Genomic DNA, 23,654 nt, shown 5'->3' on the forward strand with positions numbered 1-23,654 from the left:
GGCCATGAGTGCAGATGTTGGAGAGGTTTCCACGGTCAGTACATGTACACACGCAACCTCGTTCTCATTGGTACGATCTTGCAGTTCCATACGCTGCTTCCCAACACGCCTTGAGCAATCTTAATTCGAACGCGCACGCAGCCTCTGTAGTCGAGGTTGTTAGGAATTCAGCACACCCATTAAAGTGACCAAACAGGACTTACTGCGCATACATTTGGGCACTAGTTCGGGTCGCTCGGCAGTGTTTGGTGAATGCCTGGATATCCGAGCATGCCAGATAAATGAGACCGTTACACTGGTGCGATAAGGGTTCAGCTGTGTGTCCCAACCAAAGATCGTATAGCGCCGCCAAGCGGCGCAAGATGGCTAACTTCACCGTAAATACACGTAAAACGTCGCAATCGTACATTAAATCAAAGCAGGGTCAAATATGATCATCTTGAAATGTGTCCCTTCAATAATTTCTGGGATGATGACGTTATTATTTATAAATTTCACAAATTAATTAATTTAAACGGGTGCACCTGAATGTTATCATGTCATTGATCCCTTTTTTAATAACACTCGTATTAGTTTTGGTGTGTTTTGCTGGGTGCAAAATAATTTTGTTTTACTGCTGAAGCCCAATACTGCACTTCCGAATAACCCTGAAGTTGGCGTCATTTGACTTAATTGGTAGTCAGTGTCATTTGACTTAGCAGGCAGTCAGTGTCATTTGATTTACGTTACAGTAAGTGTCATTTGACTTAGGAGTGCTTGACAGACAGGGTCATTAGACTTACTTGCCAGTCAGTGTCATTTGGCTTATACTTGGCAGTCAGTTTCATTAGACGTATGTGGCAGTGTCATTTGACATTTTTAGCAGTCAGTGTTACTCGGCAGTCAGTGCCATTTGTCCAGGCCTACTTGGCAGTCAGTGTCATTAGACTGACGTGACAGTCAGTGTCATTTGACTTATTTATTTTGCAGTCAGTGTCATTTGACTTGCCTGGCTGTCAGCGTCATTGACTTACTTGGCTGTCAGTGTCATTTTTCCAGGCCTTCTTGGCAGTCAGTGTCATTAAACTCAGGTGACAGTCAGTGTCATTTGACTTATTTGGCAGTCAGTTTCATTTGACTTATTTGGCAGTCAATGCCATATTTGACTTATTCGGCAGTTAGTGTCATTCGACCTACTTGGCAGTCAGTAATTGGTACTGAAATTACTATCTCTCAGGTCTCTCAATATGGACGTGCTACTTCATTCAATTTAATTCTTTTAATATGATACCTGATGACGTTACAGTGACGTCATGAAAGTATGCATAGTTTGACATCCAGGGTTAATGAGATACAGCTTATAGAGAAAGGTCATTTCGAAGAGTAAAATCTCTTGTAATTAATCTGATAACTGAAGACGTCGTAATAATGTCACACATGTACGCACATCCAGGGAACAGGGTTGATGTTCGTGTCGCCTTTCAAGTATATACATTACACTGTTTCAGAAAAAAAAAGCCGCTGAAAGTTAAAATCAGAAAAAGGTCGACCACAACCCCCCCACTCCAGTCAGACTAGAGTACCAGTCCACCGTTCAAGTCAGTCGCTGGTTAACGTGTATACCTTTCGGCCTGTCAGGGAAGGGAAGACTTTTGCCCGCTGGGTTTGATAATTAATGCAGGCCGTCGCCTCTTGCAAGTTCTGTTAATCTATGTTCATGCGTGAAAAGAAAATCGCTGCTGAAGCAGAAAATCACAGACCCGAAATAAAATAAAGCAGACAAAACTCTAGAGGGCAACACTGAGAACATCTTTCACTCTACTTACCACCTGCTGGAGAAGTATGCCAGCAATCTCCGTTCCGGTCGAGTCTGACTGCATCAAGCGGGTTGCTGAAGTAGACAACCAGTTGCAGAGCTGTCAGTATCGCCACACAGTAGGCCTGTGAACTTGTCCTGGTCAAAGAAAATGAGAATTAAAGGTGGACAAAAATTGAAAACATTTAGTTCACGTGAAGTATTTCAAAACACTAAAAAAAATACGTAACCATTTCAAAAAATCTTGAATTTCAATGTTTACCCGATTAATCGTGAGCCCAAAATGAATAAAAAGATCCTGCGTTTCCCCGCCCACAAAAAATCCCCTTTCCGGCCGTTCGTGCTCCAGGCCTAATTTGATGACATCATCGGCAGAACGCTCGCATGTACAGTGCACATGTACATCGCATGATTGCACACAGTACAAGCGCTATCGCACGGCTTGCAATAGACCCCGTTGTGTTCGATGTCGCTTGGCCCACAGGCAAACCCTGTCTCTGTTCAAAAGACAACGATTTCCACAAAAATAACGACTTCTTAATTAACACAGGTATGGTATTCAGATATTACGTTTCATGTTGAATTGAAATACCCGTAAACATAACAGCATCTTGACAGAATTGTTGGACAAATGACATAGGCCTACTCCTCTGGATTGGAAGGTTGAAAAGAATGTGGGAACTTAACTAATGCATGTAATAATGTCATCATCGTCAATACATGGACAATAATGGGAACGTAACAGGGAGCGCAACGTTGCCTGCTAAAACGTAAATAGCCTTAACGGAAAAGAAAGCAACGCATTACGTCCTACAATCACTAATTTATGACTAATTGTGTATTTCGGAGGAGCAAGACCTGCATGAGTAATGTTGGCGACAAGTGACTTTGTCTCTGCGGTAATTTCCTAGTTCCAAAACAGACAACAGAGTAAATTTCCTGTCTCAAGTGGTCTGGGAAGGGGCGATGTCACAGGGTACATTGTTTTCTGTCTGCAATCATTGGAAAAGGCCTCAAAATATCATCACTTTTGTATTCGAGCTTAAAAATAATCATATCCCGAATAGTGAGAGTATGATGTTCTATTAAAACCATTATTGCAGTCCAGAAGGTTGAATTGCACCAGATCCTACACAACAACCATAATTGATTAAAAGATACATTCAGTTACATGAACTTGCTAAAACTATTAAGACATACATGTTAAAGAATTTATTGAGTTTTTCCTGTGCAAGAACCTACATCTCCTAAACAAAGCCATAATACCAGACAGCAACTAATCAAGAAAACGAAGTATGTCAAATTAAAACCTTCGTGTTTGATTATTGCTACAACTATTTAGAAATACGAAGACATAGGGCTTTATCAACTTCCAGCTTGATGACATTAAAGGGCGTTGATATTTATCATTGGGTAAAATAATTGGTTCGTGCAAGATGGCATCTCTGAGGTAGGCTAATAAAGTTCAAATAAAGAGGAAAATTATCATCTCTAAATTCTTCTCAGAACATCCAGTATGATGAATAAATTATTTTATCTTCACAAAACAATATTTCATGACCAACAAATGTGTCTCTGCTCTTTTTGACAAATGAATTTCGTGTGCCGGTCAATGTCGATTTTGAAAAATCCACCTTCTTTGATGTGCCACTAGGGGGCGCCCTCATCCAGTCGCCTCATTATCCATCCTGTAGTCTCTGTCATAATGTTTTTAACAGTGTAGTAATTTGGTTTGTCTTGTCCTTCCACAACTAAGTTATCCACCTTTGCACTTCTAGTGATCCCAGAATTGAAAGTTACGGAACTTTGTGCCTCAACAAAATTTTCCGCGACAAAGCACCATTCTGCAAAATGTAAACGTAACATTTCATTGGATTCATTGAATTCAAAAGTTACCGCTTAACCCTTCTCTAAATGTTCTTTCAGCTGTTTTGTAATTTGATAGTTTACGACACTTTGATGACTTAAAAATACGCACAACTCGAGTGATCACATGTATAGGCATGAATCATAGTAATTTGATATCACGAGGCATACACTGACTCAAAATCACAATTAAAAAAGCAGTAATTATAATTGTGGCAATGTCTACCAACAATTCAAATAATGAGTTCACATAACTGATGTTGTTTTGTACAAATGAAAGGTTCCCGCATCAAAACCTTTTAACGTCATTATACTAATCGGCGTATAACCTCTTTGCGTTAGAGCGAAATTATACTTCTTAAACTTTCTGCACGCAAGCATGCCGGAAAAACTTGTTGGCACCACGTCCTGGCGGTTAAGACCTTGGTTATTTGAAGGCATATTGTGCGTATGCTTAATGGAGGGAAATGCGTTGGTCTCTGGCTTTCAAATAAACCTGTTGACATAAAATGTCTAGTGATGCGTGAACTGCAGGAAGGCGGTTCACAAAAAATACGGGACTACCCCTAAATTTACATATTGAATCACTCACAACACTTCTATTGAAAACGCTTGCCGGACAAAAGGTACATGTACATTGTACCACCCAGGGAGTGCGTAAAATGTTATTTGACACGTTCGTTTTTATTTATTTGACATGCACTCCAATGGACCAAACAACAAGAGGTTCATAGCAACCAAAATACTGTTCCTCCACAGTTTTTGTATTGCGCTTATGACATGCGCACAAAAGTTGGGTCCGTTTTAGAAATAGTCAAAAAATAATGCCCTGATCAGAGTGAAACGCTCTGAAAGTGGTTCAAGGGAAAGAAAGGAAATGAAAATGTGTGAAATATGGAGGCATTTGACGTAGTGGCTAGGGTTTGTACGTTCGAATCCGGATCCAGCTGGTGGCAGCATGTTGTGATCCTGGGCAAGTCACTTTTACCCCTATGTGCCTCTCTCCACCCAGGAGTAAATGGGCAGACACGGTTATGTTTAGCCGTTTGCGCCGAAATGGCAGCATTGGGCTAGTATACTCCCCAGGGAGCTGAGATGTTTCAGGAATATTCAGATGATGTGAGCCCGATGTGCAAGGATAATGATGATAAGCGTCGATATACGCTGTACAAGAAAACTGATTATTATATACATGAACGTTTGAAGGGGAAACTGCCATTCTGGGACATATTGCTGATCTGAATGCGAGGTGTCTAATTCAATCAATATAAATACAAAAAGGTATTGAATGGTCAACTGGTAGAACAAACTGCCCTTTGGTGATACAAAAAAATCACCTCAGGAGGCCATTATAAACGCGCCGTCAATGTTTATTTATAACTGCAAAATTTTGAAAGAGTATTTTCTTTTAAAGTAAAAATAGCGCTTGGACGAGTAGAAGTTCCGCAGTTAATTTCCGAGACTGTAATTAATTGAAGGAAGATGTATTTTTAAAGAAACGGCTTCAACTGGCAGTGTCACAAATGATATGGATCTACATCACTCCCTACCCAAATATGACGGTTTCAAAAGTACATGAGCATGTACAGTTATAAAGAAACGGTCAATTTACGGGCGTAAAATAGGTTCTAAACTCATGCAGTGCAGTTTTACTAACCTTACAGGGATCATCCTGGATGGGTTGTTGTAATGCTTCCTCCAGTTTGAAGTAAGTTTGAAATGAGCCCACTCGCAAGTTTTCTGTCCAAGTTGTTTCCGGGTAGATCACAGCGGGCAGAATATTAATCTAATAGTACCTATACAGCAAACTGAAAGCAGGCGTAGGTCGCGTAACAAGGCTGAGCGAGCATTGTCAGACGGGCCGATTGCAGACACGCAGAGTACAGTCATAAATTTTGGATTTCCGCTTCGATGCACATCGATAGAGGCACACAAAAGCAGCAGAAAGTTCAGACGAAAAGCGAGTATTTTGGGTCGCCATGCAGTCACCGCCATGGAGTTTTTTTTAAAGAGAAACATTGCAGTCAACCTCTATATACCCTTATCGTTCGGCACGGCACATTTCATAAAGCAGAAAAAACCCACGGCACTTGCAACAAAGGAATAACATTTAATTACATTTAATAAGGGATCCATTCTTCGAACTCACGAAGTTATTTCTTTCAGCGGAAAGTTTTTGACTGGTTACTGTCATTGCATTATCTACGTCTGTCATAACTTTATCTACATCAGTGTTTAGTTTTCATAAACTGTTTAAATAATTTTTTTTTAGCTGTGATATGTAAAAAGCTCTCATGGTAAAAGCTTGTCATGCTGTTATTCCATTGCACGGTGTACATACGTAGCATACATAGTGAGGACCTCTGCGCAAAACATTTGAAGCAAGATATGGGACGGAGAGAACCCCCCCCCGACTCTGTTTTGGTCATTGTTTGATCGGAATCTCAGGAATTCTTTACCGACTTCTAGGGGGGATGTGTTAGGTAAACAATAGTCTAGAGTGTGTGTAGGGATTGGACAGGTAAGGAGGGTACCCCTCCGTCCGATATCTTGCCTAATATAGCACAAAAGAAGTCCACATATTGTAGGGTAGGATGGCGTTGTGTGGACTCGCACACGTCCACGCAGTGTTTTGAGGAACAGTCCAGGAAATCGTCAAAAATCCAGCTGGAAGGAGTTATCCTTGTGGGCGAAAAAGGAGCATTTTTGTCAAATTACCACAAGAGAACAAAGGAATGTCCACACTTCGTAGGTGAAGCAAGTGTGTGTGTTTATCATACCTTTTCGTGTACCCCATTCGGAGCGTATTATTATTCGTCGTGTATGTCTTAAGGTCAATTTAAATATTTAAAAAAATTTTTTTCTGCGCTAGAATCAGGGGGAAGAGGACCTTGTTGGTAAGGTCCGCTCAGGTCTGGCATTTAAACTGAACAGAGCGGCCAAAGTCCAATCAGTGGCAGTAAACCTGAAAAAGATACAGCGGGCATGAAAAGTAAAAACTCTCAAGTCAGATGTTCTATGGATCCTGGGGGAGCTTGGACAAGGATAGCCACCCCAACCCCCCCCAATAGTAAAAGTATAAGGAACAAAATATTTTTAATCTGATAAAAAGGCAACTTGTTGGATACATTTAATTTCTCTTCATTCAAAAATGAGTGAAAGTGCTCAGATAGCCTCACCCTGTAAAAGGTCATAGAAATTCTCAATTTTCGGCTCCCTTCCTCCCCAAAACGCTCCTCCCCTAATTAGTTTTTAGATCTGCCCTTGTCTACTCCAGCCGAGAAATGCATGCAACATGGTTTCTGGTCTTTGACTTCCTGCCATTTCCTTTCTTTGACTGACTTGGAAGCTTCCGACAGTGAGCTCAGTCCTCGCTCTGTACTAAAGGTGACCTCAAACAGTCTTCCCACTTCTGGGGCACTCTCTTTATGTGCATGATCATAGCACAAACTTAAAAACTAATTCCTTTGGATAATTCCAAAGAGTCCATGTCTTCTTTTGCGATAGGCTCAATAACAGCGGTTTTTATCCCGAGTCTCTGATGTTGACATTTTTTTATTTTGTTTAACCAGTTGATTCTTAAGGCTTTTTTTTTAATCGAGGGCAAGCCATCTCAACCTAGGCTAACTAAATCAAGAATACCATAAAGCCCAGTATGAGTGGAGTTCATGATTTTCATTAAAAACTAAAATTCAGGTGATTCTTTTGGCACTTTTCAATCAAAGGCAAGCCATCCCGATTGTTATTAGTTTCTCCATTTTTCTCGGTGTCCTGGTCTAGGCTGACTAAAATAGAGAAAGTGAGCATGCTAGAAAGCTCAGTCTTTGTGGAGTTTGTGATTTCCAATGATCTCCATAACACTACGCCGTTCCAATTCTGTACTGGGGTACGCAGACAATGTTGCAAAACTGCCCCCTTCTATAAGTATATTTAGGTGAAATCTCTCACTGATACGCCAGTACTGTCAGCAACAGATAGCAGCTGTAGTGTGATGCACAAGGAATGCGTGCGGAGAGGTAGGAAATTTTACTGAAAAAAGCAGTCATTTGAGAAAAAAAATTTTTAAATTGGGTGACTGTGGAAAATCTGAAGGGAACACTTGAAAACAATTTTGACTGGCCCCTTTTGGTCCAGGTGTATTTGTAATAGGACTCCATTTAATGTTTCATTAAGATTTATCTGTTTGTAAACATCTTTTATTCAGCCACCATTTCCTCTTTCAGCGGGTACATGTTGGATGAAATATCGACAATAATGTTTTAATACTCTGGTAGATGTCAATGTGGAAAATAAATTTGATTTCTTTTAACTTCTCACGCCGAGAATGCCATCTTTATTCCACCTTGTTTAAATCTTTTGTCTCATTGTTGAAAGATACGGCACATTTCCCAGTTTGAGCACACGTGGAATACCTTTTTAATACTGTGAGTTGTTAATTGTTAAGTTTGCAGGGATAATGTTTGAAAGTTTTGCTGCGTGCAGTTGTTTTTTGTTGATTACAGGCTCTCGTGGTTTCCTTTGTTTGATAACGGCTTAGGCTTTTTAAGTAATATAGGGAGTGTACACGTAACTTTGGTTGGAGTCGGGTTTATTTCTCCTCCTTCATATGACATTTATTTCTATTAGTTCATTTATGCTCAAAGCTATGGCTTAAAACATTAATCATGACCTTAATCACACCACAGCAAAAATGACTCCAACATCAGCTCATTTTTGACACGGAACAATTCATCCTGTGGAGAATTCCACACACGAATATGATTGTACATATAGGTGCATGTTTCATGTTTTATCTTCTTTCAAAATTAAATATAATGTACCTAAGAACAATCTGCACGTAACTAAAAGAATGAAATTACAGGGAATATCGTAATGAATATTAATTCACAAAAGTAAGTTATCTTTTCTAAAGATAAGTTTTGCCAACAAATTGATATGGGAAAGAAATGGTATGGCATAAACATCCCAACCTTTTGGCGATTGAAAATAAATTATTTATCTGTAAACTTTTTCCACTGAAGATAGTCAGTTATCCGACCTGACGACGTGGATCTTAATATTTTAACCTTGAAGATAGGTCAACCGTTTTCAAACGTAAAATGACAGAATGCATATTTGAGATTAAAAGGTCTCCAAATTATCTAAATCTTGCAATCTAGGTTTCATCTCAAAGCGCACATGTTCCTCTATCTATTCATGTAAGTTTCATATCCATATTTGCAGTAGTTAGGGGAATATCTGCAAAAGAAAGTGCCGGTTCCTGTATGACTGCTTTATATTTTAGCGTAATTCCGACTTTGTTGTATACCGGGTCCTCTACTCGAAGAGAGAATGCATATTTGAGCTTAAAAGGTCTCAAAATTATCTAAATCTTGCAATCTGGGTGTCATCTCAAAGGGCACTTGTTCCTCTATCTATTTATGTCAGTTTCATATCCTTATTTGCAGTAGTTAGGGAAATATCTGGAAAAGGAAGGGCGGGTTCTTGTCTGACTGCTTTTTATTGCTGCGTTATTTTGACTTTGCGCTACACCAGGTCCAGTTACGCATGGAAAATGCTTAATATATTCGAGCATAAAAGGTCTACAGATTATCTAAATCTTGCAATCTTGGTGTCATCTGAAAAGGCACATGTTCCTCTATCTATTGATTTAAGCTTAAAATCATATAAAAAATAATAACAGTTGTACATAGTATGTAGGATGAAAAGTGTAGCAGTTGAGTACTTCAGTAGAAAAGTTGAATATAAAAGAGCTTTGTGGAGATGTCCCATTAATTAGGTTGACATTAAGTGTATTTTAACAGGATCATTTTCCAATTAAATTTTGGGGTGGAACTTAAAGGGAAATCAGCAACAGCCACAGAATACAAATTAATGATTTAAATATGACAGGATGTCAGAGGCAGTTCTTTGAAACCATATGTCCCATTTCCTTTAACGTTCTTCTCCTGAAAGTTTTTGCCGAGAACTTATAATCAGTACGGGGGGGGGAAGAAAAACCCTGGTTTAAAAAATGGTAACATGTAGAGTGAAAAAAAAATCGGTTCTGTAGAGGGCGCTAGTGATTAAAATGGCAAAGTCAAGTGCTCTGTAGAGGGCGCTATACTAGCAATTTTTATCTGTACCAAACTGCAGAGGGCGCTATTGCTCTTGACTAATGTAGAGGGCGCTATTATTCAACACTTTTGCACGAGTTCGATTATCAATCAGTAGAGGGCGCCATTGCTTTTGTCAAGAGAGGGCGCTAATTATTGGCCTGGTATAAAATGTCGGTAGAGGGCGCTGTTTTTTTCTCAATAGAGGGCGCAATATATTTGGTAAGAAATGTACACGTACATGGCGCGATGAACAAGAAGGCATCGTAGAACGTGAGCTGAGAATTTACAACATTCCATTCAATTTAATAAGTTTTTATGTCGGCTCTCTGCTGTATCGATAACAAGCCCGGTAAATATCTACTGTCAACAAAAATTAAAGTACGACGCCTTGTGAAAGAAGCTTCTTTTCTGTTGTATTGTCAGGTTGTGTTCGAAAACTGGGCCCAATCTTAACATGCATGTACATGTACAGTAGGCCTACAGCCCTACTGTGGGCAATAATCCGAGTAACTTCACAACTTGGACCCTATAAATCGCCTTTTTAAACATTTGGGCGTTTAGGCGAGTAGGACGTATAGGTCAGTCATGCGTGTTTCTGGGAGGACAATGTTTGCCCATAGAGTTATTGCAGACACAGAATCTCGGTCCACGCATTTGAATGGAGCAGGCGGCAAAAAAATCAAGTGTTTGTCCATTTTGACACATTGTGAAGTCGGAAATGCTACTGCATGAAGCCCCATAAATTGCCTTCGGTAGTTAAAAAAGACATAAGGTGGTGAAAAAGGTATTTTTGGCGAGTCTTTGGAATTTTTGAGAACCGTTTTCACCTTAATACGTATACATTGTATATGCGCAGGTGTGGAGCATTAGTATGACGATCCCATCCAAATCCAAAAAGTGGAATACTAACGCTGCACTCAGCAGAGCTACACTTGATCCTAAGCTGGGTGCATTAGACAGTTTTAGGACCATTTTGGAGGTGAATTCAGAAGATTTTGATTCAAGGTACAAACTGTATTTTGAGTGAAATGACTGAGTGGAAATGGAAACAATAGCCTATGGAAGCCCAGATCAAAAAAATAAAGAAAGCATACATGTATATTTCTTCCTATTGAAAAGAGGTTTTTAAAAAGTCAACTTAAAATAATTTTGTACTTGTTTACATGTATGTGGGATTTTCTGAGATTTGTTTCAAGTTCCACATTGAGGAACACTCAGCTGAATTCTAGCCCAGTTTCCAGATGCCAACAGTTTTGAATTTGGAATGAAGTTTTAACGTGAATGAAGTTCAACACAGTGTATCATCAAGGGAATAGAACCAGTTGATAACCAAATCTAGTTGAAGTTTCTAACTTAAGAAAGAGGTTTGGCAATGCTGTGTGAAGAAAGTCAAGTGACTGTTGAAGTATGTTGGTTCAAATGTCGGTTGGCACTTTTGCTGTTCATGCACATTGTGGTGCACATGACCTATTTACTTCAGCACTCTATGCCGAAACTAAAACAAGTGTGTACAGTACATGTATTTCAGATTAGATTCCTACCTGTAGGAGCCCCATTTCTCTAGTAATGGCTTCACTCAACCAAGCAGTTCAATTAATTTGCTTGAGCTGCAATTCCTAAACTATTTCCTGTTGGTGTGAAATGTTCCTCTCCCCAGAGCATGATTATCTTAAACAGTGTTGAAAGTAGCAAACCACGTTACGTGTACATGTAACTTGCTGGGATTGAGTCTCAGGCTGAAATCATTGCTTCACAAGCAACAAATGATGCGCAACTCGAGACAAGCACTTTGGAGATTTAATTTAAGTTCAGTCCCTGATACACATGGCTTCATCATGTGTGTCTAGTTTCCAGACACAAAGCTACTTGTTCAACACTCATTGGAATCTTGACGTTTATCACCTAATGTGACTGTATTTACCCATTGAGATTGAATCTGTGAGGCAAATGAATGGCAGTGCCTATTGAGATTGAATCTGTGTAGCAAATGAATTGCAGTGCCTATTGAGATTGAATCTGTGTAGCAAATGAATTGCAGTGACTGTTGAGATTGAATCTGTGTAGCAAATGAATTGCAGTGACTGTTGAGATTGAATCTGTGTAGCAAATGAATGGCAGTGCCCATTGAGATTGAATCTGTGTAGCAAATGAATTGCAGTGACTGTTGAGATTGAATCTGTGTAGCAAATGAATTGCAGTGACTGTTGAGATTGAATCTGTGTAGCAAATGAATTGCAGTGCCTATTGAGATTGAATCTGTGTAGCAAATGAATTACAGTGACTGTTGAGATTGAATCTGTGTCGCAAATGAATTGCAGTGACTGTTGAGATTGAATCTGTGTAGCAAATGAATTGCAGTGCCTATTGAGATTGAATCTGTGTAGCAAATGAATTGCAGTGCCTATTGAGATTGAATCTGTGTAGCAAATGAATTGCAGTGACCGTTGAAAGGACAAAATGGAGACCAAAATTCAAAAACAAGAACAGCAGAGGAGTTGCAGTTCAGGTGAATAAATAAACTTCTTAGGTAAGAAAGCCAAATTCAAAAATGCAGGGCTCGCAGCAACTTTTTTCTGCAAAATCTCCTCTTTTTTCTAGGTTAAACACTGAGGCAGGGGGGTAGCCCAGTATACTGGCCATTGTCTGACGTTAGCCTTGAAAAATTGAGATACATGTAATTACCAGGCTTACTGATGAGGGGCGAAATATGTTTTGTGGCCTTGAACCCTAACCTCATCAGGTGAAAACGTGTGATGCATTTTAATGCACTTGACATTTAGCAGCAGCCGAACAAACTGGCCATGTTGAGACAATGGGAGCTATTCCCATTGAACAGTGCCGCTGATTGATCTTGTAATGACTGCCAACCACAGATTACCAGGCTGTTGTCCTCGGGCAGAGTTGACTTGTTGGATCTTTTCACACTGGGCAGACAAGCCATTTTGAGAGATGATGCAAAGTGGCCTCAGGTTTTCTGGCCAAAGTAGGCTTGAGAGGTCGGGTTAAAAAAACTCAGATATGCGACTACTGTTCAAGTGCTTTATTGTTTTCATTGGCTGATCTTTTACAGGAGACTTGGAACAGGTGTCATGTTGCCTGCCATCAGTGAGCCAACTCAATAAGGTCATTCCATGTCAGATGACAACACCATTGACCTTGGGTCTTCAAATTTTGCCAACACAAACCAGACAGTCACTTTGTGAGCCTATCAGCCTACCAACTAGCCAGTCATCTTACAAACCAATTACCCTTTCAGCCAGCCAGTCATCTTGTCAACCAATCAGCCTACCAACAAGCCGGTCATCTTGTGAACCAATCAGCCTACTAACTGGCCAGTCATTTTGTCACCCAATCACTCTTCCAGTGCCAGCCAGTCATCTTGTCAACCAATCACCTTTTCAGCCAGCCAGTCATCTTGTGAACCAATCAGCCTGCCCACCAGTGAGTCATCTTGTGAACTAAGCCACCTACCAACCAGCCAGTCATCTTGTTAGCCAATCAGCCTACCAACTAGCCAGTCATTTTGTCAGCATCAGCCTACCAACCAGTCAGTCATCTTTTCAGCCAATCAGCCTCCCCACCAGCCAGTCATCTTGTGAGCTAGTCATGCTAGATAACCAGCAAGTAGTCAGGCATCAGAGTTACTTCAAGTTTGTACCAATCATGCAGTGGATTAGCACAGGTAGGCTGCATACCAAAGCTCAAAGGCTTTTGATGTGTACCTTAGGATGGATTTTCCCCCTTTTATATTTATCAAATATGCCTTGTCATTTCCACACAGTCACTGTCATCTTTTAATGCAAATCATGTTGAGGTTAGGTCTTATGAAGCCTCAGACACAACCTGCAAGTATTACTCACAAATGCAGATAAAAACATCTTTCTAACCCCACCATGCCTTTCTTGATTTCCGAATGACTAGTTCTCCACTGTACATGTAAATGGAAATAGATCATCAAAGAAATTGAAAAACTTCACAATATTATTCATACATATCGCTGAGCTATTGGATTGCTAGTAGTTACGAGTTTTTTCTGTTTCCTTGAAAATAAAGCATTTTTCTTGGCTCCACTTTGTGCATCCCTTTTGCTTAAATTCCATAACGATTTCCTTTTAGGTAAATCCCCCACAAAATGACAAATGTTTTGTGGTACCTTTGACCCTTGACCATTGTGAGGCTATCATCCTGACCTGTCCAAGAGAACCCCTTGAAGACAAATACAACCAGCCATTTCCTGCAAGGTGAGTTCCACATAGTTTTATTACAAGGTAGTAATCTTTTTATACCAACTCTAACCTCTAGCATACATGTATGTGAAATTTTTTTAATTAAATTTTGGGGCTTCAGGACTTAAATCACTCCTTTGAAAGATGAAATACATATAACAAAGCTTGGGCCCAGTTACCCAGTCTCTTGTGTCTAGTTTCAGTTAAAATTAGTCCAAGTTACTGTGTGTCTTCAAGATGTATTTATTTTTTTTTGCGTTGGGAGATGTTAATTTATATAACAGGTTTTGCCCTTACCCAACATATATATTGATAACCACTGTATACTCAGTGCTTGTCCGAGAGCTTGCGAAAAAAGTCACAAGCTTACTCGGGTGGGACTCCAACCCATGACCTCCTGCTCGCTAGTGCAGGATACTTTCTGATTCACTGGATTGAGTTAAAGCAATATTTTCAAGTTATAGCTTCATCATGCTCATCACAATACTGGTGTCTTTTGGAAGATTTGGAACAAATTAATCCCACAATGAGTGATTTGTGAATGTGATGGGTATTAAAAATGAACCGATAATAGCTAGTCTGTTTCTTTTTATTGTAACTATATGTAATTGCCTGATTGTGGAATAATTGAGCTTCATGTATTATTGTGTTTGAAAACTTAGCACAGACTTTCAAAGTGAAATAGATGTACTCAGAGTTTTGTTTTAGACTTGTTTCCAGTGATGCATTTCTCACTTGTAACTTTATTTTCTCCTTGCCGTCATTGCAGGTAAACAACGTGATAAACAGCAACGTCCTTCATTACCATGACAACAGTTTTGCCTCCAGAGATTTCAAGTCCAGCCATCCGTTTTCATCAGAAACGTAAAAAAAGAATCATTTGTACATTTGCAGTTTTAAGGTGTCAAAAATATCCCAGTTTATCACTGACCTTTCCTCAAATTAAGGAGATATTTTTGAAAAATCTTCAGCTTATTTTTTTCCTTCAAATACATGTGTATGGTTACATGTTTGACCAGTATCAAAAAGCAAAAACAGGAAAAATTTTGAAAGTTTGTTCTGAAAGAGAACATTTCAGATTTGAGTGATTTTGAAAGGTCATTATGATTTAAACTTGGATATTTTTGGAGCCTTTTTTGAGCTATCCACGTATTTTACTCCAATCATTAGAACAGAAAGTTTCCCCATCTTGAGTTGATGAAAGAGAAAAAATAACAACATGGAATATATGCACTCTTCCAAAATTTTGGATCGTTTCCAAATGTCATTCTTTAGTCTGATGACTATCCAAATTTCCACTGAGCAGTTGTTTTTATTTATGAAATGCTGAATACAAAATCAAGTCCCATTGATAGCAAAAACAAAATAACCTCATAAGGAAAGGAGTAAGAAAACTTGGATAGGTTTTTAAGCTATTGTTTTGTAAGCTCTGATGTGTAAATGTCTGTAATGTCTTATCTTCAAGCAAACTTAAATCGTTAATGCTGATTGGTTGATACCATTGTATGATGTCATCTTACCTTGCATTTACCTGTAACTCGGTGATGCTGGTATTTGCCCTAACACTGTTTGTCAAGTTTGCTTGAGGATAAATTTATTTCTTCTTTTTCTGCTAGTGATACATGAGATATTGTTGTGTTTTTCATTCTTGGAAAATCATAAAGTCTTACAGGAAAACTCAAATGAATCCAGTGACATTGCACAAAGTATGTACATCCTATAACTCAGAATTATTGCACTAAAGCGTACACTTTAACAAACAGACTGACCCCCCCTAAAAAAAAGTTGTACAAAGTTTATAAGTTTCAAGTTGAATGTTGAAAACATTCTGAAACAGTATACAGACCAAAATTTAAAATTCTGAAACAATTGGAGGTTGCTACGTGTATTCCTTGAGTTTTCCTGGTAAACATTTTTAAACTATGATGAGATGGATCCATGCTGTGTTCAGTGAATGGTCTTTTTTATCTCTCATGTTGGGATATCTCATACATTCTTGGCCTTTTCTTGTATGTGATACATTTACTTCAAATGATGTTTTCCCTTGTACAGAGATCTTCAGAAATTGTTCATTGTTCCCCTATTCTGGGGATGTCTCCAACTTTGCCCCTTCCTTGGTGTGGGGATGTGTCCAACTTTGTCCCTGCCCTGGTGTGGGGATGTGTCCAACTTTGTTTCTTCCCTGATTTAGGGATGTATCCCCTATCCTTTGCCCCTCCCCTGGTGTGAGGATGCTTCCAACTTTGTCCCTGCCTTGGTGTGGGGATGTGTCCAACTTTGCCCCGGCCCTAGTTTGGGGATACATGTCTCTCACTTTGTCCCTCCCCTGGTGTGGGGATGCTTCCAACTTTGCCCCTGCCCTGGTGTGGGGATGTGTCCAACTTTGCCCCGGCCCTAGTTTAGGGATACATGTCTCCAACTTTGCCCCTGCCCTTGTTTGGGGATGTGTCCAACTTTGTCCCTGCCCTGGTGTGGGGATGCGTCCAACTTTGTCCCTGCCCTGGTATGGGGATGTGTCCAACTTTGTCCCTGCCCTAGTGTGGGGATGTGTCCAACTTTGTCCCTGCCCTGGTGTGGGGATGTTTCCAACTTTGTCCTTTCCCTGGTGTGGGGATGTGTCCAACTTTGTCCCTGCCCTGGTGTGGGGATGTGTCCAACTTTGTCCCTGCCTTGGTGTGGGGATGTGTCCAACTTTGTCCCTGCCCTGGTGTGGGGATGCGTCCAACTTTGTCCCTGCCCTGGTATGGGGATGTGTCCAACTTTGTCCTTTCCCTGGTGTGGGGATGTGTCCAACTTTGTCCCTGCCCTGGTGTGGGGATGTGTCCAACTTTGTCCCTGCCTTGGTGTGGGCATGTGTCCAACTTTGCCCCTGCCCTGGTGTGTGGATGTGTCCAACTTTGTCCCTTCCCTGATGTTGGGATGTTTCTAACTTTGTCCCTACTGTGTGAGGATATGATGATTATCCATTTCTGGTGTGTAATTTTGCTTTTTTTGTCTTTCCTGTTTGTGGATTTTCCAAACACATCCCCATGGATCCATCTCAAGGGATATGATCAAAGGTATGGTTCAAGATTTCAAGTGTTACGATCATAGTAAAGATTTCCAAGAACATATTTTGACATTTATAAGATGTTTTTATAAGTTTTCCTTTTTGAAAATCTGGAATTTTGAAATCTCAAAGTTTAGAAAACTGACTTTTTTGGGTACATTTTAACACAGATGCGCACTGCTTATTAATTTAGCCATTTTGTTGACTCAAAGACAATGTCAAAACAATTGCATTTAAGTCTCAAACAAATCAACTTGTGTTTGCTGATTGCGTGTAAGATTCCAGCTCAAAGAGCTGTGTCCTGATCAGCTACAAATTGATCGTACTAGATGTTTTGAACCATACCTTTGGATGTTTGTTATTGCATATTGATGAGAATCACTCCCACAAATTGAATCTGAGACACAAACCTCAAGACAATCACTTTTCAAAGTTCCAAAAAGAATTATTTAAGTACAGCAATTCTAGTAGAATCTGAAACCTTGAAATTTAGAAATCATTGTCCACTTTTCTGCAGTTCATGCATGATTTGGTGTAGTTTTGAAAATTTGTTCAATTTACACATATTTATTTGTTTTATTCATCAACAGTGTGTATTTACTGAAACTATGCTTCAGAATTGTTTTCAGAATGGCTTGAGTCAAGGGAGTGGTTCTCATATTATCTTGCCAAATGTTTCCAAAATGTATTTTCGATGTATTTATGAAATCCCATTCTACATGCATGCACAAGCAGCAGTGTTGTGCTAAACATACGTTTGTTGGTCGGCGCCCTCTACTGTCTGGGGCGTGTGGCAGTCTGTGGCCCAGGTACTGTGGTTGATATACCTATTGTTTAGTGAAATTGACTGTATGTGTCGCTGTTGCTCTAACCCACCGGTGTCCTGCCTCACATAATTGACATGCTATTTCACCCAAAAATCTCAAACTCTCAAGAATAGGAAAGAAAGGATTCCTGTTGCTTACTTAAGTCTTTGGGGTCCCTGTATGGCTTGGTGTGACGGACTGAGGACCATTGCACTTTTTTCACCATTTTTTTGATCATTTTGTTATCCTAAGTTGGTACCCGTCACTCTTTGTTCCTGTGTAAACAGGTTGCTTTTTTGGCAGGGTCATGATGACCAAACCTTTATCATAGAGGACATCTGGTTCTGATTTGAGGGGGCTCTAGACCTGATGAATGATAGTGGCTTCTTCTCAGGTGTTGGTGTGAGATTTGGAGGAAAGACATTCAATATGGCTGCTCAACTTTACCTAACTTCTACAAAATTATTTCAGTGTGGGTTTTATTTGTTTTGGAGGTAATTGTTTTCTTAAAGGTGGTATCAAAGATGACATTGGGATTGCTAAAGAAAGGAGTAAAACTGAGTAGACAGTATAAAAGTTTATTGTGAGTAGGAAATGGTACTGATAGGTCTGGATTAGCAACAAAGGATCATCTAACGTAGTGTTTAAAAGTGTTAATTTGGTTCACCACAAGTAAATTTAAGAAAGATAAAAAAGTACCTCGTTATTTCCATGTCAAACTGGACAAGCAAAACATAATTTCAAGAAAGCAATTTTGATAGGATAGTTTATAAAACAAAGGTTTAGTTCTATTTATGGAAATCTCAAAATCTTTTTAAAATAATTAGATTTCTGTGTCAGGATTCAAATAGTAATGAAATTCTTCTAAAGAGTTAAACTTCGTAGTTAATGATAAGGACTAAAAGGTGAGGTGGTTTTCTGTAAGTGTTTAATTTTCCTGAGGATAGTCAAATGATAGGATTGATGATTTGTTTATGTCTGTTGGAGTACTCAGCATTACTAACAACGACAACACCTGTCCTTCAGTGAATACAAGGTAAAGATAACATGTTCATGAGACATGAAAGATTGGTAACCGGATAAGTTAATGTTGTCAGGAAAAATATTTAGTTTAAATTTACAGTAAACTTACATCAGGATTTGGAGGTAATTGATAGGGGCATCCTCAAAGTGTAAACATTCTAAAAAATTACAATCAAAGTAGAATAAATGAGTCTTTAGTCACGTAGAAGTAACCTTAAACAAACAATGTTTTGAAAGCATTTAACAATAAAACTTAGATTATCCTATTAACCGTAACTCCCTAGGGTGTGTGCAAAATCATATTAAAACTAAAGGATTCAGGGCTGTTAGGGTTAAAGGGAATCTTTGTATTTAATATCAACATTAATAATCATATCTGTTAGAGGAAGTTAGATAGATGTATGTGACCATTAACATTGGAGATGTTTGAACATAGTCATTTGGGCAGATTTCCAGGAATGCCACTCACTTGTCATTAATTAAGTGTTATTACACTCGTTTAAGTTAAAGAAAATGTGTTTCTTTTTTCTAGTATTAAGGAGGTCAGAGGCAAAGTGCAACTTATTGTTAAGTTTGCAGTATCAGATACATGTTTAGCTGTCAAACAATGTAAGCAGAATATTAACAGGTGTTACAGGTTTAGTCTAAAGCACATTGGATTGAATTCATTAGATTTTGTACATCAGGGTGTTTAAAGTGATTGTAATCTTAGTTGAAGGAAGATTATGAAAAGTTAACAATTTAGTTAGTTCCATGAAAAGTGTCTGTTTATCCCGAGGATCAATATTTTGCTCTGTGGCTCTGAATTTATAATATGATGATAGGAATATAAAATGATAGGAATAAATGTAGAATATTTTTCATTGGAGTAGACCATTAACAAACCCAATGTCATCTACAGTATCTCCTAAGAGGCTTTGCCAGACTTCCGGTAAGGAAAGAAAACTGAACCACACAGCTTTTGTCTGCTTATCACGCACAATTATTTGTCAGTCACACTGTCTAAAAATGGAATGTTGTGGGGTTTATTTTTCAAAACAACAAAAATTGCAGACAAATTTGGGAAATGTTACTCAGTGAAATTCTAATAGATTGTGTGGTTCTTCCATCACAAGTCAAAACAAAATTATCTACCAGAACTGCACTTAAGTACATTTGATTCAGTGGAACAACGTCTTGAGAGAGTGGGATTTTTCAGGATAATTTTTCTCCAAAATGTAGTCAAATTGTAAAGTAGCCAGCCATGTTAGAATGTGTTTTTCTGATTCGCATGTCATCATCTAGGCTGAGGCGGTTGTCATTTTGGTGGTCCAGGACTCCACTGGAGATGAAGTAGAAAAGTCCAATTCAAAACAGCTTTCTCTTTTTTTTTTCCCAAAAAAATTCACTTCCAAAATACATTCATAAATTTTGCAGCCTGGTTGCCCGAACAGGGGATGACGTCCATGAAACACCCCATACAGACTCAGCAAAGATTAGGTTGGCAACAGTGAATCCTTTCTGACCTTTGTTTTTGGCCATTGTTTGCTGGTTTAATGAAGTGAAATGCATTTTAATTATGTAGTGCAGGACACCAGTGGTGCAGAGTGCCAGTGACCCATCAGTGGATTTCCCTGAACAGTAGGCATATCAACCATAGTACCTGGGCCACAGACAGTCACACGCCCCAGACAGTAGAGGGCGCCAACCAGCAAATGTATATTTAGCACAACACTGCTGCTTTTTTTTTTTAATAAAGAAAAACATGAAAAGGGGTCCCCTGGAATAAATTCACACAGAAAATTTGAATAAGGTGTCCTTTGTCTTTATTTCTCACAAATAAAAAAAACCCCTCCATGCAAGGAGGGAAGGGCGTCTAGAAAATAGTCAACCAAGGATAATTCTTTAGAGGATGGACCCAGAAACCCGCGCATGGTCTTGGAAGGGCAACTGCAAAAGTTTCTAGTGTCCAAGTTCAAATCCAGAAACCTTTGTAGTTCCCCTACTATGCACGTATTTCTGGCTCCTCCCCTAAAGTAGCTACATTGCATCATGAATATGCATATCTATGGCCACACCTTTGTAATTTGTATACAACCTCTATACATGGAGATCATATACAAACTACCTAAGGTTAGATCATAGGATGCGTATCCAAATTCACTGTAGCCATGTAAGGTATCATTGCCTACCATAATCAGTGACCTTTGAACCAAAATGGGGACTGTTTTAGGTTTATCACCGAGATGCATGCCTGAACCTGGGATGGTGTCAGTTTTTGTTCTAGCTCACGCGCCCGAATGGATTTGATACTAATTTTCAATTTAATTTTTTGCAGGAATAACGAAGCCAGTCGCTGCACAATAACATAGACGCAAGCTTCATTGGTCAAAGGTCACTTGATAAGGTAAGAAGCAATACCTTCAATTTTGTAACCCGTTACCTTCGACGAGTCTGAATAATTAAATCATCCCTGTATTCATCTTTGAAATTACTTGTTAACTGTTCAATTGTCGAAAAGACAATTTAATGTCAATATGCATTTTGGAATGGTACTATGCAAGCGCATTTGATAAAATAGTGAAGTATTTGAAAGACTTCTGATTTGAATTTGCATTAAGAGCTTGGCAGCAGTTATTTTGATTTTAATATACTTTGGATCCTTTTTCTGGGCATGTTCGTCAACAAATAGACTCGCTATCTCAGTAACAGGTTACAAATATCCTTGGTTGACCACATAGTTGAGAAATTGCCAGTTGATGTTAAGGCAAGCTATCTGTGGTGCTATTTTTATTTTGTTTCTGAGTTTTGGGTGCATGACGTGGTTTTTACTTTGGAGTCAATGTACTTTCTAAGCCGTTTTGAAAACATAAGCGAAAACAAAGCTATGAATTATGAATTTGTCAAAAGTTCACTCTCTCCAATTGCTTTTCAAATATTCTGTTGACAATTTGGGGCAATGAGATTCAAAGCACAAATATTTTTCCATGATTTTCTTTGTGGGCACCTTAGAAATTATCAAACTTTGACACGGCAAGACTGATTTATGAACGAAACATTTCTGAAAGGTTGTGGAACATCAGCTGGCAAAGTCTCATCTTGGAAGTAAATGTTCGAGTACAGATGAGGTTGAAAAATTCTCCAATTTCAGTTGAAGTTGAAAGAATTGTGTAAGGCATTGGAAAGCTAGTAAAGGTTGTCTCAGAAATTGGAGCAAGTTTTTACCTCAGTATAAGAATCTTCAAACACACCAGGAGTGCACCAGACACTCCAAAACCAAACTTTTTTTTTTCATTCGACAAAATGTTACCAGCAAGTCTTGGTATAAATCAATCTTGAAAATTAGAGTTCATGCTGAAGTTCACTCGTGAATCTTGTTGGCGATTTGATAAAGTGGAATTCACTATAGGAGTCTTGTGTTCTGTTTTACGGATTTGCAAGGACAACTTTAAAAATTTTTTTCAACTATCTAGCCGAGGTGTTTTAAAGTCAATTGTTCTAGATTCATTGAAAAGTCAACTGTTGCATTGCTAGAGGAACTTTCGAGTTGATGGGCAAAGTAAAATCTTTTCTCAAATGCACATCTGCCAAGGCGATCAAAATGGTGGAGTTCATTTGAAAACAAATTCTCTTCAGATTTGAAAGTGCTTCAATTTGCTTCATTTCTCTTGTCCAGGCAGGAATTTCAGCTTGGCTGTCTGTCGTCTTCAGTGTCTCCTCATTACGAGATTGAGTTCAAGATGTCTTCAGCAACGTTCTACATCAATTGGTCCGTCTTATTGAAGGCAGGAGTAGCTTGAAGATCACCCAGATGTTGGAGTACGGAAAGGACCCGATGTGAAGATGGACTCGTTGCAGATGAAGGGGAAAAATAGAGAAATATTTGAGCTTTTAAACTGAATTCCATGTATAAATTGAATTTACATCTTGCAGTGTTCTTTGATCACTATTCACACGAGGCTGTGTTATGGATCTTCCTTTAATTTTTCTGCAATAAGTTGTGCAATATTTTTCAAGCTAAATTAGATTTTTAAAGATTCTACTTGACAAAAGTCGTTGCACGGTTTGATTTTGAGAAATCAAAGCCAAAAGGTGCACTAGTTTGATCTCAAGTGTACGTTTGTCTCCAGTTAAAAATTGGTTCACATTGTCATTTCCGAAAATATAAAGGACAAGTTGATTCTGTAGTTTTAGCTGTCACATTTTTATCAAAGAACAAATATTTGAGTCCACCACTGAGGAAAACTGAAAGGGTAAATTTCCTCTTTTTTAAATCGTTTGGGAGTGCCTCCATGTTTTGCCATCATATATCACTCGAATAAAGGTCAGTCAGAGAACTGATGGAAAGACATGAATTTGGGACTGAAAAACATTTTCCCCAATAGACTTTGTGCTCAACCGTTCAAGTGGAGCAAGGGTGCAATGTTTCTTCTGGGAAAAGTTTTGAGAAAGCTTAAGAGACACTTAGAATGAACCAGCAACTAGTAATGAAAAATAAACTCAACTTGTGACCTACAAAAGACTGAGGAATTTGACTTCAGTGTGCCACGCCCAGTTTTATCTTGAAGAAAGGAAATTAAAATGTTGCCCTTGAAATTTTGTTTTGAAGTCAGTACTTACAGTAGTCAGTTGTTCACATTGGACGATAATGTAGAATTTTAGAAGAAATAAAGTAACTGCATAAAGATATATTCAGATCTTGCACATTCTGAGCGTCATAGCAAGGTTAAATGCACGTGTTATGTTGGCAACCCCGGGAGACTGACGGTACGATACTGTTCGGCTGAAAACCCGCCGACGAAATGACAGGAA

The 23,654-nt window shown here is 38.9% G+C and overlaps 2 protein-coding genes across 10 annotated transcripts in view; one reads left to right on the forward strand and one right to left on the reverse strand.

The window, feature by feature from the left end:
• LOC110989716 (semaphorin-2A-like) overlaps positions 1 to 5,509 on the reverse strand; it is a 29,106-nt gene extending 23,597 nt beyond the window's left edge. Inside the window, exons 1-2 of the mRNA XM_022254292.2 lie at positions 5,319 to 5,509; positions 1,806 to 1,933 (exon numbers count right to left, since the gene is read on the reverse strand). Of these exons, the coding sequence (XP_022109984.2) occupies positions 1,806 to 1,933; positions 5,319 to 5,332 (142 nt within the window). The 5' untranslated portion in view covers positions 5,333 to 5,509. The remainder of the gene's footprint in view (positions 1 to 1,805; positions 1,934 to 5,318) is intronic.
• LOC147799198 (uncharacterized) overlaps positions 1 to 23,654 on the forward strand; it is a 98,945-nt gene that overhangs the window by 13,422 nt on the left and 61,869 nt on the right. For 2 of the 9 annotated variants that reach the window (XM_087137176.1, XM_087137175.1), the window contains one exon: positions 12,830 to 13,441. The gene's annotated coding sequence lies outside the window, so the exon portion shown is untranslated. Of the gene's footprint in view, positions 1 to 9,977; positions 10,138 to 10,615; positions 10,765 to 12,829; positions 13,442 to 13,875; positions 14,001 to 14,754; positions 14,850 to 21,180; positions 21,250 to 22,518; positions 23,646 to 23,654 lie in introns of those variants that run through there. The other 7 variants (XR_015425335.1, XR_015425336.1, XM_087137173.1 and 4 more) reach the window with 7 other exon arrangements.

The sequence above is a fragment of the Acanthaster planci genome, linkage group LG05 (genome assembly GCF_054643075.1).
Source record: "Acanthaster planci isolate LZ-2023a linkage group LG05, COTS_SCS, whole genome shotgun sequence".
NCBI classification, from domain to species: Eukaryota; Metazoa; Echinodermata; class Asteroidea; order Valvatida; family Acanthasteridae; genus Acanthaster; species Acanthaster planci.